The following is a 22906-nucleotide window of genomic DNA, read 5'->3' as shown; positions in this document are numbered from 1 at the left end:
ATGTTCACAGTTAACTGTAATACAGGTTCTCAACAAAATAAATGTAGCTATTTCAGGAGGAAATGTGGGGATTAGGAAAGGCCTCTTGAAGGAGGCGACCCTTGAGTTGAGCTTTGAAGGGAACTAGACATTCCAAGAGTTGAAAGTGAGGAAGGAGAGCCTTGCAGGTATGTCAGGTAGTCAGTGCAAAGGCATGGAGATGAAAGCATGTTATGTAGGAGGAATAGCTGGCAGGCCAGTTTAACAGGACTGTAGAATTCATGAAGAGAAGGAAGGTCTAAGAAACCTGAAAAGGTAGATTGGAATCTGGTTGTAAAGGACTTGAAAGGCAAAACAGAGGATTCTGTATTTTCTGTTAAAGGTAATAATGGGCCACTGGAGTTTATTGGGTAGAAGGTGACATGGTCAGACCCATACTTTAGTAAAATGTATGGAGAATAAAATGGAGGGAGAAACTTGAGGCAAGGAGACCAGTTAGTCCAGGAGAGAGATGATAAGGGACAACATCAGAGAAATAGCCTGTTGTGGTAGTAACAAAGTTGATAGGGAAAAGAGGAGGGAAGTTACATATGTGACTCTTTAGAGATAACAGATCCGAATTTTTGAGGGTGTACATGACTATATCACTATGTATAATCTTGGTTTTGCATATCTCAGCAAAGATTGTATTGATATAGTTGATACATATCTCAGTCTCTATCTATGTATGCCCTCTATATTTCTGTCCATCAGTCAACAAGCACTTATTAAGTGCCTATAACATGCTGGGAACTGTGTTAAGCATTGCTAATGTATGGGTCTTAAGTGAGAGACAGCTCAGCTTAATGGATACAAGGGTAGTATTAGAATCTGGAAGACCTGGGTTCAAGTCCTACATCTGACTCATACTCACTGTGTGATCACAGAAAAATAACTTCTTAGTGCCCCAGGCACTAAGAACTTAAAATCAAAATGACTTGCTGATCCCTATCAGTAGAAGGCATTTCCACAGTAGAAGTTCCTTGTACCAATAAGTCATAGGTAGGACCATAGATTTAAAGCTTTAGAAGTCAGTCCAGGGGCAGCTAGGTGGCGCAGTGGATATAGCACCGGCCCTGGATTCAGGAGGACCTGAGTTCAAATCCGGTCTCAGACCCTTGACACTTACTAGCTGTGTGACCCTAGGCAAGTCACTTAACCCCCATTGCCCTGCAATAAAAAAAAGTCCAATCTCATTTTACAGATGAGGAAACTGAGGCCCAGAGAGAGGTTAAGTGACTTGACCAAATCACACAGGTAGTAAGTGGCAGAGCTGGATTCTCTGACTCCTAATACACTTCTTTTCCCACTGCACACAGACACACACACATATATGTAAAAAATTTTTAAAATAAATACATTCTTAAATTATATTAAAATTTAAAATTCTATAGATGTATATATCTCTGGTACATAGCACAGTGCCTGCCACCTACAAGGTGCTTAATAAATTATTGTTAGGTCTTTTTTTTTCTTTTTTAATTTTTACAGGACAATGAGGGTTAAGTGACTTACCCAGGGTCACACAACTAGTACGTGTCAAATGTCTGGGGCCAAATTTGAACTCAGATCCTCCTGAAACCAAGGCTGGTGCTTTATCCACTGTACCACCTAACTGCCCCTTAATAAATCACTGTTAATTTGATTTGATTTAGTCTTTTGTGTCTTTGGGTATAAGTTTCTCTATGGTATTTTCTCTGTTAATGCCAATGAGAGCCCTTCCATTCATTCTCATTCTGTGTGTCCCTTGTCCAATTCCTCTGTTTGTCTGCATTGTATGTGTCTACGTGTGTCTATGCACAGGGCTCTGGTGCTTAATAGCAGTATGACCTGGGCAAGTAAGTCACTTAACCTCTCTACCAGTACCTTTCTTCCCCTATCAAATGAGGAGGTTGGACTAAATGATCATTAAGCTCTCCTCCAGATCTAAATCTTATGGGCAATGATGTATGCCTCTGTATACATGGGTGTATGTGTGCCCTCTCAGCCTGGGAAAACCTCCCCATGGTACAATTCCCTTTGTCAGCAATCTTGAGGAAGTTAGGGGAAGACCTCTTGAGTCAATCATTAATAAATTATTCTGCCTGTTCTCATATCAGCTCAAAGTCTTGATCATTGAGAAATGAAGCACATTTCTCTGGGTTCAACGAAACTCTCCTGAGATCAGACCTATCTCAACGGCAGTGGATATAGCTCAGCAACCCAGTTGAACTCCCAAAGCAGCCTTGGCAGATCAACTACCCAAAGGGGAACATGTGCTGTTGTGAATATGGATACAATTCTGTTCTTTAGTCTAATTCTTGCAGCTTATGATGCCAATCAGAAAGGTAAGGATGGCTCTTATCTTATTCCCCATAGAATTCAATGTTAAAGAGTTAAAATTAGTCTATAAAACCTCCTTTCTTACCACAGTGGAAACAAAGAGAACATGGAAGTCAAAATACCTCATAGATTATCCATCCCCTTCCTTTGGATAGGATTGTGTTAACCTGACCCAGAGAGATAGGAATTTCTTCTGTGATAGAAGCTTTTTGGCAAATACAATACCATCATCTTCCTTGGTCTTGTTGTCATGAATATGAGGCTCTACATCTATTACTCATCATGCACTTGTTCTGTAACCCATATATTTGTCATTCCCAAACCCCTCCCCCCCTTAATTCTAGTTCCTTCCTTCTGTTCATTCTACAGCTTGGTTGTTTGCACAGCTAAGCAAAGATTCATTGATACATCTGTATGCAAGTGAGCTGTATGCATGTGAGAGTATGAGTTCCTTGGGAGCAGGGACTGTCTTTTTACCTTTCACTGTACCCCCAGTGCTTTAAACCCTGCCTGACACATAGAAGGAGCTTAATATATATCGATTGACTGACCGGCTGAATGACAGCATCACTACTGGTTTCTGGGAACGGTTTGTCTCCAGGATTTTGAAAGCATTCTGAAAAGGATCTCCCAAGGACGCTAGTCCAGCCTGAGGCCAAGGGGCAGCAGGGATAGCTGTTACCAATATAACAGATGAAAAAACCCACAACTCCTTTGTGAGTCATGTAGAGTCATATTCGTTATGACTTACATAGAGGCATCCTATCCAGAGCTCTGCCCAAGAAGCTATCCAAAGTTCTCTTTATTAAAATAGGTCAGGTAGGGAACAGAAGGAAAAGGAAGCAAGGTTAGAACAAACAGGAGTGGGGGAATAGGGGACAGGCCTTCCTTCACCTCCTAACTCACGGAATTACAAAACTTCAGAGTAGAAGGGGACCTTGGCAATCAGTGTATACGTGAAAAATAATTCTTGCTTCGATATCCCCAACAAGGGGTCATTCTGTCTTTGCTTGAAGGACTTAGATGAGGGGTCACAGCCAACCCCATCTTTTAATTGCTCTTTTTCTTAGAAAAATTCTCCTGGCACCAAGCCTAAAGGTGCCTCTTTGACACTCCCATCTAGCTCGGCCCTCTGGTCATAAATAGTACAGATCTAATCTCTATCCTAGGAGGTTATCACATTCCACCTGAGCTCTCTCTTATCCAGTTGAAATATCCCCCATTCCTTTGATCAGTCCTCATATGCTCTGACGGCTCTTTCACTTTCTTCCCTCCTCCTCCCCCCCCACCCCGCCCCCAGTATTTGCATTGTACTAGATTAATTCATGTTTATTTGTTGTGATGTAAGTGTTCATTCTTCTTTTTATAAATTTTTGTTTTGAGTTCCCTGTTGGTCTCCCCAGCTAGACTGTAAATTCTCTGGGGGCAGAGACCACTGGCAGAAAACCCAGCTGTTTAATAGCCACATTTCCTTGAGTAAGTCATCTAACCTGTCAGAACCTCAGCTTCTCCAACTATAAAATGAGGACAATGCCTGGCCTATCTACCTGTGTAGTTAATATTCTTCCTCTCTCTCCACCTCTAAACCACATGAAAATAGGATCTATTAGTTTATTACCTAATCTGGGTCCCATCCTGGCATGGATTCGCTCAGTGGAGTTGAAGTAGTGTTAGATTTCAAGTCAGAATACCTGGGTTAGAATCCGGGCTCCGTCCCTTATGACCTGAGTGACCTTAGACAATTCACTCATCCTCTCTGTGCCTTAGTCTCTTCAGCTAAAACGAGGGGTTTGGACAAGATGACTTCTAAGGTCCCCTTCCACTTCTAAATCTATGATATTAAGTTTGCTTGATTCAAAGAAATGCAATTTGAAATTTATTAAATGGCTGTTTATACAGATCACCATGCTAGAAGAGGGGAGATACAAAGTGCACTGAAGATATTCCCCATGCCCTCATGGAACATAGTGTCTAGCAGATATAGTGTCCTGAACAGACTCAGATAAGTGTGATCCAAAGTAAAATAATCCCAGGATGAAAAGATCTCAGATCTAGAGCAGAAAGGGACTTCAGAAGCCATTTAATCCAACTCACTTTACAGATAAGGAAACTGAGGTACAAAGAAATTAAGTGACTTGTTAAGAGAGTCAAATGAGATGGTATATAATAGTCTAGATAGATAGATCGAGCAATAATGTAATAATGGCAATAACTTACCATATGCCATTCACTGTGCTATGTGCTAGAGATATAAATATAAGTTAGCAACATAGCCCTGACCTCCAAAAGTTTACATTCTAATAAGAGAAGACAACACATAAAAGAGTCTTTACATGGCTCCAATTGAAAATTGGTGGGAGGCAGGTGAAGGGAGGGAAGAGGAGGGTACCCACATGATGGGACATGGTGAGGAAATAGCCTGGGAGTGTGCTGGAGGCCTGGGCCCTGTCAGGATGTGGCAAAAGTTTGTCTATCAAACTCAGAGGAGTCCAAGATTCCAGTGGGATGGAGACGGTCATAGCATAGGATAACCCCTACTCTTATGATTAAAACCCTCAGAGCATCCAGGCACCTACTGAGTGGCCCTTCAATAAACACTGATTTTCTTCTCTCCACATTTCTCAGAACTCAAAGGCAGTAGCTGTCACATAGAGCAGTCTCCTGGACCATTCCCAAGGGACACTAGAGGCATCAAAGTGCTGCTGATACAAGGTAGGGGGACTTACCTTGGGCATTCACATCCCTATTCTGGAGCATTGTTCCTTCAGAAGGGGCCTTCTCTTTGCCTGAATCCTGAAGATTATGTGGAAGGTCTGCTTCTCTAAACCCTTTGTAAGATAATTACATAGCAAGCATAATGCTGGGGAGGTCTGAAGCTCCATGCCTACCACATGGGGGAGGCCAGAGCACAAACATGGAGAAGAACCAAACACCAGACACACTTGAGGAGGGGAGGGGGGCAGCATCAGAGAGCAGATGACCTTTCTCCAATGGAGAGTCTAGCCTCAAGATTCGTGACTGAAAGAAGTGAGGGTTAAAAGGGTGTCTTGGGAAGCATAAAAAACTCATTTCATAATTTAAAAAACAATCTGAGTTTTTAAAAATTAGGAGCATACTGAAACCCACCTTCTCCCTTGGTCCTCAGCCCCAGAGCCATATATGAACTAGGGATGAAGAAGGATACAATGGAAAGAGTGCTGATTTGGGGGAGGGAGAAGGTGCCACTTAGTACCTGTGTGACTCTTGGCCAAGTGACCTCACTTCTGGCCTCAGTTTCTTCATTTGTTAATTGATGGGATTTAGATTACATGACTTCTGAGATCCCTTGTAACTCTCTATGAGCTATGATCCTAAAAACCAGCCCAGGAGTACAGAGAGGGAATAGTGAACTCATCATTCAAATCATCACTTACTTGTATTTCTGTGAAGTCCTGGGCCATCCACACCACACCTCTGGGACCTCCTCACCCACCTGCTTTCTGCCCCCTGCTCTCAGGCTGCACAATTTTGGCCAAGTCACAGGCCTTCCTAGGCCTTAATGTCCCCACACTCATCATGGGGGAAGAAGGCCTTGACCAACAAGATAATAAAGGGATTCATGATAGCAAGACAGCAGAAAAGGAAGGGGAGGAAACCAGGGGTGACAAGCACATCACACACAATCACAACACGGAAGTATCCATCTGCTTTACCAGGCAGAGTGCCAGCCCCAGCTATTAGTCTCTTCCTCCAGGGAACTGCCAGGATGGCCATCTATTAAAACCTAAAAGAGGGAAGATTAGGTTAAAAACTACGCTGTTCTGAGTTGCTTGCTGAGTGGGCATGCGTCTATGTCTTTAAAAAAAAGGGGCATGGGGGGCGGCTAGGTGGTGCAGTGGATAAAGCACCGGCCCTGGATTCAGGAGTACCTGAGTTCAAATCCGGCCTCAGACACTTGACACTTACTAGCTGTGTGACCCTGGGCAAGTCACTTAACCCCCATTGCCCCACAAAAAAAAAAAATAATAAAAATAAATAAATAAAGGGGCATGCTGTAGAGGGAAGGGAGAAAGGAGGCAATCCAAAAGGTGGGGAAGAGGGGAAGGGAAGAGTAGAGAAAGGAGGAGAGGAGAGAGAAGGAAAGGGGAAGGGAGGGAAGGAAAGGGAAAGGGAGGAAGGAGAGAGGAGGAGAGGGGAGGGGATGAGAAGAGGAAGAGAAAGAGAATAGGAAAGGAGAACAGGGGAGGAAAGGGGAGGAGAAGAAGAGGAGAGGAGAGGGGAGAAGAAGAGAGGAAGAGGGAAGGGAAGAAGGGGAAGAGGAAAGGAGAAGAGGAGAAGGGAGGATAGGAGAGGAAAGGAGGAGAAAGAGAAGAAGGAATAGGGAAGAAAGGGAAGCAGAGGTGAGGAAAGGAGAGAAGGACAGGGGAAGGGAGGGCAAGAAAGGGAAGGGGAGGAAGAAGAGTGGAGGAGAAACAAAGAGATGAGAAGAGGAGGAGAAGGAGAATAGGAGAGGAGAGTGGGGAGAAAAGCGGAGGAAAGGAAGAGAAGGGGAAAAGAGGAAGAGGAGAGGTGAGAAGAAGAGAGGAGAAAGAAGGAGAGGAAAGGAGAAGAGAGAGGAGTAGAGAAGAAGGGAAGACGAGGGGAGGAAAAGAGAGAAGGGGAGGGGAGAGGAGAGGAGGAATGGGGAAGGAAGGTGAAAACAGTAAAAGAAAGGGGAAGAGAGGGAATCTAGGTGGCGCAATGGATAGAGCACCGGCCCTGGATTCAGGAAGACCTGAGTTCAAATCCAGCCTCAGACACTTGACATATACTATCTGTGTGACTCTGGGCAAGTCACTTAACCCCAATTGCCTCACCAAAAAAAAAAAAAAAAAAAAAGAAAGAAAGAAAGAAAAAAGAAAGGGGAAGAGAAGGGAGGAAGGATGGGAAGATGAAAGAAAAGAAGAAACAAGCAGAGTTTACGTTTGATTTGCAAGCTGCAGGTGAGGTTAGTGGTCCTTCAAAGGGCTTTGAGCCAGCCTTTTAATAAGTCCTCCCACTGCTCAGACTAAGACCTGACTTCCTTCTCTCACCTTTGCCCACCTCCCCTTCCAGAAGCCCAGGGAGAAATCAAAAGGGAAGCACCAAGCCAAAACCAGACAGTGGCCTCCCTTCAATGCCTTGGCTCCGGGAGCAAAGTGACAGTAGATCTTCGGGACCCAGAGAAAAGGCCAAAGGCCAGGTACACCCTGGAAAGCCTGAGTGTCATCACTGCCCCACTCCAGGACAGCCTCACTGGGCCGCGCTGCTACTTATCTACAGCACCCAAATTGTGGTCCCAGGACGGACTCCATCTTACAGTCCAAGGTGAGACGGAGGGCCCGTGGTTTGGAGGAAGCCCTTCTGACTAGGGATAGAAAGAAAAGCAGAAACAATCCCTGCCCTCAAGGACCTTGCTTTCTAACAGTTGAAGATCACATATGACACAGCTCTGAAGGGTGCCTTTTCCAGGGGGATGGGACCAAAGTCTAGAGCAAAGCTTCTTAAACTGTGGGTCCTGACCCCATATGGGGTCACATAACTGATTGTGGGAGTTGGGAAAAATTTGGTAACAATAAAAGGTTATATAGGCTCATTTTATATGCCTATATACCCAGTCATGTAAAACTTTCTTGGGCAAAATTGGGTTGTGAGTGGAAAAGTTTAAGAAGCCCTGCTCTAGAGAGTCAGAAGCATGGCCAGGGACTGGAATTAAGTATGGCTGGCCTGGGTAGTCTCCACAACGGAGGCCCTGAAAGCAGCTCACCAATGGGAGACGAGGGCCAGCATGGCAGAGCGGTATTAAGGGTGAGAAGGTCCCAGGTCCATGGTGAAAAAGCAACAGGTAGCAAAATCTGGGAGAGTTAAGAGCATATTGACTATGTCTTGTTAGAAGCAGCTAGGTAGCCAGGCCCTGGCTGGGAGTCTGAAAGACCTGAGTTCAAATCCAGCCTCAGATACTTGCTTGCTATATGACCCTGGGCAAATCGCTTAACCTCTATTTGCCTCAATTTCCTCATTCGTAAAATGGGATAATAATAGTACTTACCTGCCAGGATTGTTGTAATGCTCAAACAAGATAATAGTTGTAAAGCATCTGGCACATAGTAGGTCCTCTATAAATGTTAGCTATTATTATTATGTCCAAAAATGTGCCTCTTATTTTGGATTAACTTGTACATGTTTATATGAAACATTGTTGCTTCATGTTATTCATAAGCCTTAGGTTCTTCATTAAGTTTGTGTGTGTGCATGCACGCATGTATTGTCTCCTCAACTAGACTGAAATTTCTTAGAGCCTAGCTTCTTCTTCTTCTTCTTCTTCTTCTTCTTTTTTGGTGAGGCAGTTGGGGTTAAGTGACTTGTCCAGGGTCACACAGCTAGTAAGTGTTAAGTGTCTGAGGCCAGATTTGAACTCAGGTCTTCCTGACTCCAGGGCTGGTGCTCTATCCACTGTGCTACCTAGCTGCCCCTGAGCCTAACTTCTTAAACTATGAGTCACAACCCCATATGGGGTCATGTAACTGAATGTGGGGGTTGCAAAAAATTTGGCAACAGTAAAAGGCTATGTATACCTATTTTATATACCTATATACCCGGGGTTGTGTAAAAATTTCTCAGGCAAAAAGGGGTCACGAGTTGAAAAAGTTTAAGAAGTTCTGTCTTTGAGGACAAAGGACCCCTGGACTAGAGTCAGTAGGTCTGGCAAATTTTTTTCCCTCTCTTCCATAAAATGAAAGGATTGGCCTGATCTCCAAATGCTCTTCCAATTCTAACATTCTGTAATTCTGATTTGTGCTATTAGCTGATTTTCAAGGTATAAATGCTCATGCTGAAAATTTAACAATCGGCTCTCCAGAAGCCACTGGGGCTGGCTCCAGCACAGCCCTGCATCCCTCCTCGAATTGTGTCATGTTTATCCAAATTACTGATACAAATGTTAAGTAGCCCAGAGCCTGGCACAGTCCTTGGGGCACTCTACTGGAAAGGGCCATAGTTATGTTGTAAAGAAATATTTAATCAAGTGTATTGTAACTAACTAGAGAAAAGGAGATGGACCCCAAAGAAGGCGACAATCGGGTGGGCATTACAAAGTAAGGAAAAGTGAGATAGACAGACAAGGCCAAGTGCATGCCCTCTGGAAGGGACAAGAACCTCTGAACCTCTATAGGGCATGTGAAAATGCTGGGAAAGGATCACATGCCTTCTTCTTTTATTAAGTCTTTTTTTTGGGGGGGGGGAGGGCGGTGAGGCAATTGGAGTTAAGTGACTTGCCCAGGGTCACACAGCTAGTGTTAAATGTCTGAGTACAGATTTGAACGCAGGTCCTCCTGAATCCAGGGCTGGTGCTCTATCCACTGCACCACCTAGCTGCCCTACTTGCCCTCTTCTTTTGAGTCCCATCACCAGCTGGTTGAGCTGTCAGTCAAAACTCGGCCAGTCAGCAATGGCCTAACAAGCCAACTAAAATCATGGCACCAGTTTGAAGATGTCACTCTCCTCCCTAAGAAGCTTCCCTGACCCCCTGTGACCTCCAGGATCAAACACAAGCTCCTTTGTTTGAGATATGGAGCACAATGTGACTCCAGACTTTGGTGGTAGTGTTTTTTCCCCAGCTAATGACCCATTACTCCCTCTCAGCTCCCTCTCTTCTCCAGCCTTTGCACACCAGAAGCTGAGGGGGAAGCCAGAGGGTTCACACTCAGCTAAAGCCGGCCAGTGGTTCCCTGCCAGGGCCTTGGCGCACTTACTGTTCTCTATTCGTGTCCTTGTATCACCTGCCTCAGTTCCTTTCCACAGGCTCTCTGGATGCTCTCCCTCCTTACCTCTGCCCCTAGAAACCCTCTCAACTCAAGGGCCACCTTCGCCAACAGGCTTTTCTTGACCCCCCCGCCAGGTAGCAGTGCCACAACCACCCCCCCCTCCTAGGGAAATAATTTTGCCCTTATGCTAAATATATTTTGTATTTATTACTTTGATTGCAGATGCCCATTTCATCTTTGGTTTTATATTGTCGGCAGCCAGCACAGGGCTTGGCACACAACAGATACCTAATAAATCCTTGTTGAATCAAATGGAAGAGTTGGTCAGCCTGATGCTGATTGATGGCTCAGCCCACCAGAGAGGGAAAGATTGATTCAATAGAAAGATGTGACTGGTCCTGACCAGTAGCCCAAAGACGCAGATGCTTCAAGTCCCCTCTCCCCACCCCATAATTAGCTGGGGACAACTAGAGGGTACAGTGGATAGAGTGTTAGACCTGGAGTCAGGAAAACCCGAGTTCAAATGTGGTCTCAGACACTTCCTAGCTATGTGACTCTGGGTAAGTCACTGAACATCTGCCTGCCTCAGTTTCTTCATCTGTAAAATAAGGATAATAACATCACCCACTTCCCAGGATTATTGTGAGGTTCAGATGAGATGATATCTGTAAAGTTCTTTGCAAAACTCAAAGCACTTTAGAAATGCAATTATTATTTTTTTGCTATTATGAATAAGATTGGATATAATATCCTTGTACACACAGGCATGATGTAATGGAGGAACTCTCAGTCTGTGGTGAGATGACCTAATTTCATAAGATCATAGATTTAGAACTAAAAGGGATCTTAAAGGCCATCGAGTCCAACTCTCTCATTTTACAGATAGGAAACTGAGGCACAGAAAGATTACTCAGGATCATACAGTTTATAAGTAAGTGTCTGAGGGAGGATTCAAATTCAGGTCTTCCTGACATTCTATCCACCATGTCGTCAAGCTGCCTCTTGTTCTGCCGCTTATTACCTGTGTGACCTTGGGGAAGGCTTTTACTTCTCTGAGGCCCAGTTTCCAAAACTAAGAAAGGAGAGGGTTGGACTAAGCCTTTGAGATCCCTTCAAGCTCTAAGCCTACAATCCCATGATCCTTAGGGTATAGTCCTTGTAGTGAGATCACTGACTGGGTCAAAGGGTAAGAACAGTTTTATGGCTCACATTATATATGAGCAGATTGTAAGAAAGCCAAACCTCAATGAAGAGTGATAAATTTACAACTAGCAAATATGCTCTTGCTATATTAAACATGACAGGCAGGGTTGTGGATGGAAACAGAAGTGGGGACTTGTGTGCGTGTGTGAGAGAGAGCATGCCCAGGAAGCTGTGTGAAAGATTAAGCCAGTGAGTGGCTAAACATTAATTAAAGAATCTATATTCTGCAAGCGTAATTTTATGTTTTAGGTGATTGGCTTTTCCTTCAGTTTCCTGGCAAAAGTTCTATTTGCAAAATTCAAACCCTATGGTGGCGGAAGTTAGGAAGAACACATTTAGGTTGAGAGAATTCAGTGGCTCAATGGACCCCCAAGAAACCTGATGTTGGGGTAGGGCCTGCCCCAGCTTGAAACCCTAGGAATAACCAGCAGAACTGGGCCACTGAAGGACTGATTCTGAGAAAACTGTAATTAGGTCTGCACCAGGAAGGTATGACTCTTTAATCCACATAAGAGATATGATCTCCATTGTAAATCAATAAATTGGCACTTATTAATCAGACTTCTATGAGTTTGGTTATCAAGAATCAACCCCCAGGACAAACTAAAAAGGAGAGGGGTCTCCTGCCCCTGCAGGTCACATTAGACAAGTCACCCTCCCTCTCTGACCTCAGTTTTCTCTTTTTGAAGAGTTAGATTGGACCAATGGTTCTCAAAGTGAGGTCCTACAACTCCTTGGTCTCCCACAAAGTCAAAACCATCTGTATAATAACAATAAGTTCCTATCGTAGTAAATACTGACAGATCTAACCCATATAAACAAAAGGTTTTTTGTTTTGTTTTGTTTGTTTGTTTTTTGCAGGCAATGGGGGTTCTGACTTGCCCAGGGTCACACAGCTAGTAAGTGTCAAGTGTCTGAGGCCGGATTTGAACTCAGGTCCTCCTGAATCCAGGGCCGGTGCTTTAACCACTGCGCCATCTAGCTGCCCCTTGTTTTGTTTTTAAAGAATATAAAGGGTGGGGCAGCTAGATGCCCTAGTGGATAAAGCACCGGCCCTGGATTCAGGAGGAACTGAGTTCAAATCCGGCCTCAGACACTTGACACTTACTAGCTGTGTGACCCTGGGCAAGTCACTTAAGCCTCATTGCCCAGCCCCTCCAAAATAAATAAATATATATTTTTAAAAGGAATATAAAGGGGCCTTAATACTAGGGATTATGCATGGGATCCTTTTCAGCCCTAATAGTCCATGAATGAAATAGAAATTCTGAGCCAACAAAGCTGAGGATCCAGACCCTACAGGACAGAGGTAATCTTAACACACTTAAATTTCCCCTATCAACCTTATTCCCCAGTGACTAGGCAGGCTTACCATTCAAATGAACCTAAAATTCAGTAAACTGAATAACAACTCTTTTGTCAATGGAGCTTTTGGTGGAGGGGAGGTTCTGAAAGTGAAGCTCATTTTCTAGTTTTAGTTGATAAAATACTTTCCACATAATCCTGTGAAACAGACAGTACAGATTAATAATAATAATAATAATAATATTTACATAGTACTTTAAGGTTTGCAAAATGCCTTACAATTATTATCTTGTTTGATACGACAACCCCAGGAGGTAAGTTTATCCTGTTTTACAGATGAGAAAACTGAGGTTTAAAGTTATTAAGTGACTTGCCCACTTCTCTGATATTTTTAGTCTTTCAATTTTTAAATTTTATTTTTATTGATATCTTGCTTCTATATAATATTCAGCTAGAATTTGTATAAGTGCTTTAAGTTTTGCAAAGTGCTGTAAAATGTTATATAATTTGGCCCTCGCAGCAATCCTGTGAGGTAGATCTAATTTGTTGTTGTTTAGTCATTTTCATTCATGTCTGGCTCGTTGTGACCCCATTTGGGTTTTTCTTGGCAAAGATACTAGAGTATTTGCCATTTCCTTCTCCAGCTCATTTTACAGATGAAGAAACTAAGGCACTACATGCAATATTCCATGCCCATAGTACCCTACCTCTGGAAAGTAGGAATGGAGGCATCTTTTCCTCTACTCTTCTTCCAGATTTTACATTTGACAGATGGTTGTTACTCATAATTCATCTAGGTAGGGAGTATGTGTATTATCTTATTATTTTAATTAAAAGAACGGAGGCACTTGAGGCTTAGAGAGTTTATTGTTTTCCCCTGGCACACAGTAGGCACTTGCACTTGCACTTGCACTCACAAAGGGGGTTTAAGTCCTGGTTCTGCTCTTTCCCTGTATGACCTTGGGAATTCACATCACCATTCTGGACTTCGTAAGACCCTATGGTTTAGAGCTAGAAGGACTTCAGTGCAAGCTCCTTATTTTACATATGAAAACTGAGGCTCAGACTGGCTTCAGATCCAGTACTCCTGCTACTCTCTGGCCCGGTGTGAAATGAAGGAGCTGAATCAGATGACATCTAAGGTCTTTCCCAGTCCTAGATCCTACAATCAAGGAATTTCATGGCATCATTAAGGATAGAATGGGTTTTCGTGGTCCAACTGGGTTGGTCCTGTCCCTGTTGGAAGGCAGAGGGCATGGAGTGAGCTGAGCTCTGGAGGCCCCTTCTGCCTTGCTTTGCTTGCCATGATGAACCACTGCTTCTCCCTCCCCTTACCTACATATCCTGTACTCTTCCAAGTCCTTTCCGAAGCATTTGCTTGAATTCAGTCCAGCAGAGTGGGGTGGCAGATTTACTTGAACTTCAGAGTCCTTCATTAAGGAAAAAAAAGAAACCATTCCCCAGGTTAACTCCCAATAATGACATTATTACTATGACCCCGAGAGTGATAATGGAAGCCAGATACCATCATTCCTGCTGCCTAATCTTCCTGCAAACATTGGCCTCCTTTGACTATTTACTTAATATTGCTGCCCTCATTCACCCTGGCACTGCCTTCTGCCCATACCCTGTACCTGTGGGCTGGGGCAATGAGGTCATGGTGTAGCTCACTGTGTGCTACCTAGGGTGTTACTGGGTGACAAGAGAAACAGAGCAGAACACTCTCAAATGTTTGACTTCCAATGTTTCTTGATCTCTAGTGCTCTTACCTAATATCTCCAACTGTAAGTTCTACCCCCTGATTGAGGCTTCATCAGAAGGACTATCTACAACCACTATCATCACTACCATTGCAGAGGACAGAGAAGAGGAGAAGCCACCTATTACTGGTAACTATTGTCACTCTGTGGGACAGCAAGGCAGAGCATGAAGCTGGGTCAAGGGAAGAATGACAAGGATGAGAAATAAGGGGAATCCAGCAACAGCCTGGGCCTCTTTGTGAAAACTCTTTGAAAGTTTTCTGGAAGCTTGTGATAAACACAAAGTTTACATTTAATCATAATTAGAAGAATAACTGACGAGGGCAGCTAGATGGCGCAGTGGTAAAGCACTGGTCTTGGATTCAAGAGTACCTGAGTTCAAATCCGGCCTCAGACACTTGACACTTACTAGCTGTGTGACCCTGGGCAAGTCACTTAACCCTTGTTGCCCTGCAAAAACCAAACCAAAACAAAACCCCAAAACCAGAAGAATAACTGACTTTCATTTATTTACTTACCCATCATCCACACCTTCAATTTCATGATGATAGGGAACTCTGGGTATTGAAATATGTCTCACCAATGTAAATCAGCAACTCATTGACAGCTTTATAATTTTAGAAAGGGGCTGGGAGCAGTGAGGAATTAACAACAGGTAATATGTGTCAGAGGTAGAATTTGAACCCAAGTTTTCCTGACTCTAGGACAGACTTGCTATACATGAGTACTTCAAACTTTAAAAATCACTTTACATACATTACCTTATTTGAGTCTCCCAACAAGCCAATAAGATGAGTACTAGGATGACCATTTTATGCTTGATAAAACTAAGACTTGGAGAGAAGGTGATTTGCCCTGTCAAATAGTTTGCATCAGAAGTGAGTTTCAAAAAAAAATTTTTTTTAATTAAAAATTTTTTTAAATTGTTTAGAAGTGAGTTTCAAACCTAGCTCTCATCTGACTTTTTTTTAACTTTTACATTTGTGTCTCCAGGGTCTAACATGTATTAAGCACTTAATGCATTTTTGATTTGTTAATTGATTGAATCTATGACCTATCTACTATGCCACTTGGGAAAATTAGCTTGACTAAACATAAACATAGGTCCTTTGAACTTTGCACAATTATAACGATGACAGCCAAAGACACTGTCCTCAATGCAGGTGAAGTTGAGTTGTAAGATGCAGCATGGCACAGGGGATAAACTGCAATAAACATCTATTAAGCACCTACTATGTGCCAAGCACTTTGCACATGTTATCTCATTTTATCCCTACAAACATCCTGGGAAGTGGGTACTATTATAATTCCCATTTTACAGTTGAGGGAACTGAGATAGACAGAAAGTAAATGACTTTTCCCCAGGGCCACACAACTGATAATGTTTAAGGCTGGATTTGAACTCAGGTCTTATTGACTCCAGGCACAAGCTCTGTCAACTCTGCCACCTAGCTGCCTCTGAAATACTCCACTTACACTTAGGAAGCCCTGTGTTCAAATCCTGTTCTGACACTCCCTAGCTCTATATCCCATTGGCAAGATATCTCACTACTTTGAGCCTCAGTTTTCACATACATAAAATGAAGCCATTGGATTTGATCCTCCTAACCCCAGCTAAGATAGGTAACCTAACCTGTAGGTCCTAGCTTCTTAAACTGTGAGTCACAGGGCAGCTAGGTGGCGCAGTGGATAAAGCACCAGCCCTGGATTCAGGAGGACATGAGTTCAAATCCAGCCTCAGACACTTGATACTAGCTGTGTGACCCTGGGCAAGTCACGTAACCCTCATTGCCCCACCTCACAAAAAATTGCTTTAACTGTGGGTCACAGCCGCATATGGGGTTAACTGAATGTGGGGGTCACAAAAAATCTGGCAACAATAAAAGGTTATATATACTTATTTTATATACCTATATATTAATATGTCATATAATATAATGCTATGTGTTATATATTATATGTCACATAAACATTTCTCAGGCAAAAATGTATCGTGAGTGGAAAAAGTTTAAGAAGGCCTGCTGTAGGTAATGGAGTGCCACTGGAATTTACTGGGGGGATGTGGGAGGATTACATGATTGGATCTGTGCTTTAAGAAGATCACTGTGACAGCTGAGTGGAGGATGGAGTGTAATGGGGAGACTTGAGGTAGGGAGACCAACCAGCAGATTATTTTTTTAAATTTTATTTTGCGGGGCAATGGGGGTTAAGTGACTTGCCTAGTGTCACACAGCTAGTAAGTGTCAAGTGTCTGAGGCCAAATCTGCACTCAGGTCCTCCTGAATTTAGGGGCGGTGCTTTATCCACTACGCCACCTAGCTGCCCCCAACCAGCAGATTATTACTGTACTACAGGCATGAAATGATGAGGGCCTGACCTAAGGTGCTAGCAAAATCAGAGGAGAGATGCTAAAAGACAGAATTGACAGGACTCAATAATTGACTGGATATGGGGCAGGGTAGAAGGGGCAGTGGGAGTAAGGAATAGAGGATTTGAAACTGAATAAAATATCCAACCTCTCAGAGAAGCTCAAGTCCAAGCCAGGAGACCCCTCGAGTTTATAGAAAAGCAGCTGGGGCCTAGTGGAAAGTATATAGGATCTGGGGCCACAGAGGTCTGGTTTGGCATAAGGTCTCTGAGATATAGCTATAGACAGCCAGATGGATACATGAATGGATATATAGAGACAGACAGATGGAAAGAAAGATATAGATAGATAAATAGATATAAAAAGATAAATGTATGTGTGCATATACACAAATGTAGATAAATATACCAATATATGTATATTTGTGATATATATGTATGTTTATACAGATATATGTATATATATATACATATATACCAACTACCTGCTGTGCATGTATATATATGTGTGTATATACATATACATACACACACACACACACACACACACACACACACACACACATATAAATGTAGGCCTCAGTTTCCTCACATTCTCTAAGTTCCCATCCAGTTTTAAATATAGGAGCCTATGATCGGGGACTCCTCTGGGTCACAGTTTCCTCCTTTGTATAATGAGTGGGTGAGAGGCAGCATGGTATAATAGATAGAGAACCAGAGTTGGGAATGCCTGGGTTCAAAACCCACCCCTGACACACACTGCTTGTATGACTCTGGCAGGGCTGTGCTGAACCTTAGAGAACCTAGTGTTAAATTTCCAGTGCGAACATTTATTTACACCTTGAAAATCAACCAGTGCTACAAATCAGGGTTTGATTTCTTATTTTGTTGATTGTCTAGACTGAAGAAAGTGATGGAGAATATGTTAATGACTCAAATTAAACTTAAAAGTATGGCCTGTGTACATTGGGGGGGGGGGCAATGAAGGTTAAGTGACTTGCCCAGGGTCACACAGACAGTAAATTGTCAAGTGTCTGAGGCCGGATTTGAACTCAGGTCCTCTTGAATCCAAGGCTGGTGCTTTATTTACTGCACCACCTAGCTGCCCCCTTACTTTTTTTTTTTAAGAGAACCATTACACACATACACATACACACACTCCTGGACCATGGGCAAGTACCCAATCCCCTAAGTCCCACCAAAACCCCCCAATTCTCTAAGACTCTCAGCTGCTGAACTGACCTCCTCTGGGAGAAGGTGTTTGCTTATGTGATATTCCCTGTAGCAATAAAATCACATCCAGATCAAAAAGAAAAAGAAATAGTTTGACCCAATGGCCTTTAAAGTCCCTCCTATCTCTAAAATAAATGTTCCTATCACTATCTTTTCTGGGTCACTTCAGGCAAGTTCTGTACCTCTCTGGCCTCCAATTTCCTCTTTTATAAAACAAGGAGATTAGATTAATCCTTTTTTATTTTTACAAGTATTTATTATTTCTCCCTTCTACTGTCCCTGTGCCAATTGAACAATTTTTTAAAAATGGAAGTTAAAGCCCTCATGACAAATATATATATGGTCCAGTTTTTTTCCTTCTTTTTTGAGGTTTTCCTCTTGTGCTCTGATTCTTCTTTCACAAGATTACTAATGTAGAAATATATTTAATGTGATTGTACATATACAACCTATATCAGACTGCTTTCCATCTTGGGGAGGTGGGGGGGAAGGGAGGGTAGGAGAAAAAAAATTTGGAACTAAAAATCGTGTTGGAAACAAATGTTGAAAACTATCCTTATATGTAACTGGAAAATAATAAAATACTTAAAAAAAAAACCAACCCAAATATATATAGTCCAGCAAAACAAATTCCTACATGGGCCCTGTCCAAAAATACAGTATTCATTCTGCTTCTCAAGTTCATCATCTCTCTGTCAGGAGGTGGATGGTATTTTTCACCTTATAGAATAGAGTGGATTCCCAGGCAGCTAAATGGGGTAGTAGATAGAGATTCTTGGACTTGAACTCCTCAGACACATTACTACCTGTTTGACCTTGGACAAGTCACTTAATTTCCTCAGCCTTAGTTTCCTGAACTATAAAATGAAGATAACAAAAACATCATCTTCACAAGGTTGTTGTGAGGATCCAAGATAAGGCACGTACAACACTTTGCAAATGTTAAATCTATATATCAATGCCAGCTATTGTTACCAGATAACCACCAAAGTCCTTTCCAATTCTGATCAACCTTTGTCTTTCTTCTCCCCTTTTCTTGCCCACTCAGACACAGATGAGGACCTACTTCTGAGGAAGAAATGGAGCATTGTGGTCAAGGCCCTGATTGCTGTCACCCTGTTGATCAGTGGAATAGCAATAACAGTGTTTGTCATTTTTGAAGTCCCTTGCCCAGTAAGTTTGCTTCTCATAATGGAACCCTTGTCCACTGGGTCTAGGGAGACTATCTTTTGCCCATCAAACTCCCACAACCCCAGGGACATTACTCTGGAAAGAAGGGGTCTCAAGGAATCCTTTTGAGGACATACACCAGTTGGCTCATTCTTTTTGAGGGGAAAGAGGGGCTGAGGCATTGATGTTAAAATCAGTATCCTTAACTGCTGCTTCTATTCTGCCTTCAGCGTGAATGTCCTGGAGCAAGGAACTTGTGCCATTGTCAACTGTGGAGAAGAGAGAAGGTAGATGGTATCAGGGGAGAGCCCCAACCTGGGGCAACTGACAGCGCAATAACAGGAAAGCCTGAGAAGGAAAGTTGCTTGTTTTTCATAATGTTCCTAATTTGCATGGAAAGGACATCTCACTAGCTAACTATGTTTGGAGGGCTGTGGGAGGTGATGAGTCAGACTGCTTACCCTTTGCCCCAGAGGGCTGAACTAGGATCAATGGGCGGAAGCACAGAGATAGCTTGTAAGGAAAATTTCCCAACAAGGAGAGCAGTCCAGAAGAGGAGTAGGCTGCCTTAGGGAGGTAAACCCAGAGGTCTTTAAGCAAAGGCTAGTTGACTCTGTTGGAGATGTAAGAGAGGAGATTCTTAGCCAAGTACATAGGTACAGGTTGGACTCAGGTTCTGTGATTCTGCCATTGTAGATGGCATACAGCTTTGAGAGTGGAGGACAGACACCAGTAAGAGCACTGACTTGGACCCAAGATCAAAATTCAAATCACGTCCCCTACCGTTCACTTAATTGTGAAGTGGCCAGGGATACAGTGGCTAGTGCGCTGGACCTGGAATCTGGAAAGACCTGAATTCAAACACTGCCTCAGACACTTGAAAGCAGCATGACCCTGAACAAGTCACTTTCAGCCTCAATTTCTCCATGTGTAAAATGGAGAAAATAATGGCACCTTCCACATGAATCAAATGAGATAACACATTTAAAGTGTTTTGCAAACCTCAAAAACTAGCATGTGATCATGGGCAAGTTATTGAACCACTCTGGGACTCAGTTTTCTCCTAAATGACCTCTATATCATTTAGAACTTCGAGTTCTTGGTCTATGGTGCCATGACAAGACAGTGCCTAAGGCACTTCAAACCCTTCTTCCCAAAGCAGCTTCCTTATTCCTGGTCCTTTCCCAACCATACATGGGGCTGTGTGTACTACAGGCTCCCTCTGGTGTCTGACACAAGTACTGCAACCAGGCTCACTTTTTTATATCACAGGTAGACCCCACCTTGACTACAAGGAAGATTTGAGAGAAAGACCAGGCTCCTCTCCCTTCCATAAAGCACTGTCAGTATCACTCAGGAGTGGAAATATCAGGGTGTCTAATTCTAAAGCTTAAACAAATTGTGGATTCATTTGTTCCTTTATTAATTAATTTAACAAGCCATTATTAAGCTTCAACTATGTGCGCCTAGATATACAAAGACAAGAAAGAGATAGTCCTGTCTTCAAAGAGCTAACATGGGGGGGGGGGAATGCTACATATATACAAACAAATATGTATACGATAAATACAATAATTTCAGGAACCCTTAAGCTCTTACAAGGGGCAGGGGCGAATTAAGAAAGGTCTTGAATAGGAGGTAGCACCTGGGTTGAGTCTTCAAGGATTTCCAAGAGAAATAGTGGGGCAGCTAGGTGGCGCAGTGGATAGGGCACCGGCCCTGGATTCAGGAGGACCTGAGTTCAAATCCAGCCTCAGACACTTTACACACTTACTAGCTGTGTGACCCTAGGCAAGTCACTTAACCCCAATTGCCTCACCAAAAAAAAAAAAAAAAGAGAGAGAGAGAGAGAGAAATAGTAAAGGTAAAAAAAAGTTCTATTCAACTTATGCAAATAAAGGAATGAAAGCTCGAGATGGAATGCCACATGGAATGTAGTGTGTGTGATGAAGAGTCATCCTACACTTTGGTCTTCCTGAGTTTTCTCAGGTGACCTGTTGGTGGCCAGGTGGTGATGGTGACTGCTGCTGCCTGCCCTAGAAGCTACTCTGAGCTTTGCATTGTGGTGGATACCCAACAGGAAGACCTGGGTTTGAATCCTGCCTTGGACCTTTATGAGCTGTGTGACCACAGACAAGTCATCTAATGTCTCATATTCTTCATCTTTGAAATGAGTATAAACATAACTGTGGTCCCTCACCTCTCACCTCACAAGGCTGTTGTATGGCTCAAATGAGATCATGTGTATAAAACCCTTTGCAAACCTTCATGGACTATCTCAGTCAACAGCCAGTCTACAAACATTTATTAAGTACCTGCTGTATGCCAGACACTGCGCTAAGCCCCAGGGATATAGAGAGAAGCAAAAACTGACCCAAGGAGTACAGTCCAATGGGAAAGACAACATACAAGCTATCATAATGAAGTTTCTGGGAGCATGATGGAAAAAATCCTAAGAAATGCAGCCAGGTGGAATTCCCATATGTATGGGAATCAGAGAATGGTTGGCCCACGGGGCTTAAAATCTATACCTCTTTTGATAATGTAGCTGGTTTGACCTAGGTCTTGATGAAGAAAATAAATAAGGTCCTCATGGCTCAGCATTTGATTCTTAGTGTAGTTGCAGATGGAGGGGTCCTTTCTGTACATTACAGAGAGGGTCAGCCAGAGGTGGACCTTTGGGCTATAGGATCTATCTGGTCTATACCTACACCATTCAAACACTTTTTTTTTTTTTGGGTGAGGCAATTGGGGTTAAGTGACTTGCCCAGGGTCACACAGCTAGTAAGTGTTAAGTGTCTGAGGTCGGATTTGAACTCAGGTGCTCCTGATTCCAGGGCCGGTGCTCTATCCACTGTGCCACCTAGCTGCCCCCAAACACTTTCTTAAAAGAGGCGGCCGAAGCATTGCATACATTTTTTTTTTACCAGACTTGTGATTTCATTGGTGTAAGAAGTCCTTTCAACCAATACAAATCAGTGTCTGTTCTGCAACTTATAGTCTTAGAGAGCTAACTGGGGCATTGAGAAGGTCAATAACTTCCTCAGGGCCACATAGCCAGTATGAATCAGAGGTAGACCTTGAACTCAGGTCTTCTTGGCTCTAAGGGCAGTGCTCTATGCAATATGCTACTCTTCTTCTTACCAAGATCAATGGGTCACAAAGGGGTGGAATGAAATGACCTCAGAAATATAGGAGAGATAATGTTCCCTGTTAATAACCCTACTGTGGGCCATTTTGGGACCAATTGTGGGCCCATAGAACAGTCTGTTTGTATCCATTATTTTGTGTATTTCTTCTTGCTCTCTAGGTTGGACCCAGAAGTACAGAAGCTCCCAACTCATCTTCTCCCAAAATGGCATCTGACATCTTTGTTATTTACCAGACATACTTCTGAAAAACTCTTTTTCTAGGCACAGACAGATTACTGTTTCACATTGCCTTGTACACTGACCATCAGTGGTCAATTTTGTGTTCTATATTCCTATTCTGTCTTCACCCCACCATTCACAAGAGATAGCTGTTTCTTCTATAGCATATGCACTGCCAGCTGATATTAAAATCAAACTTTAAACACCAGTGAAAAGTTTGAATTCAGGATTCAAAGTGACCTTTGTGTACCCACAGCCTTGGCTTATATGACTCTGTTCATCTGTTAAGTACATATCCATTGGCACTCTTCTAATGAAAATCATGGATACATGGGGGTATCCTTTGATTGTAGCTCATTAGTGCCAAGATCAGTCATTACAATTTATTTTATTTTCT

General features: G+C 42.9%; 1 protein-coding gene across 1 annotated transcript; it reads left to right on the top strand.

The window, feature by feature from the left end:
• Window positions 1–2287: 2287 nt before the first annotated feature.
• On the top strand, window positions 2288–22699 carry C4H17orf78 (chromosome 4 C17orf78 homolog). Its single transcript, XM_043964647.1, has 7 exons — window positions 2288–2345; window positions 4966–5052; window positions 7414–7665; window positions 14369–14497; window positions 19017–19141; window positions 19369–19492; window positions 22447–22699. The coding sequence occupies exons 1-7, from the start codon at window positions 2288–2290 to the stop codon at window positions 22533–22535; spliced, it is 864 nt and encodes a 287-aa protein (XP_043820582.1). The 3' UTR covers window positions 22536–22699.
• The last annotated feature ends 207 nt before the right edge of the window (window positions 22700–22906 follow it).

Source organism: Dromiciops gliroides, chromosome 4 (genome assembly GCF_019393635.1).
Source record: "Dromiciops gliroides isolate mDroGli1 chromosome 4, mDroGli1.pri, whole genome shotgun sequence".
Lineage (NCBI taxonomy): Eukaryota > Metazoa > Chordata > Mammalia > Microbiotheria > Microbiotheriidae > Dromiciops > Dromiciops gliroides.
This window is presented reverse-complemented; position numbering and strand designations above follow the sequence as displayed.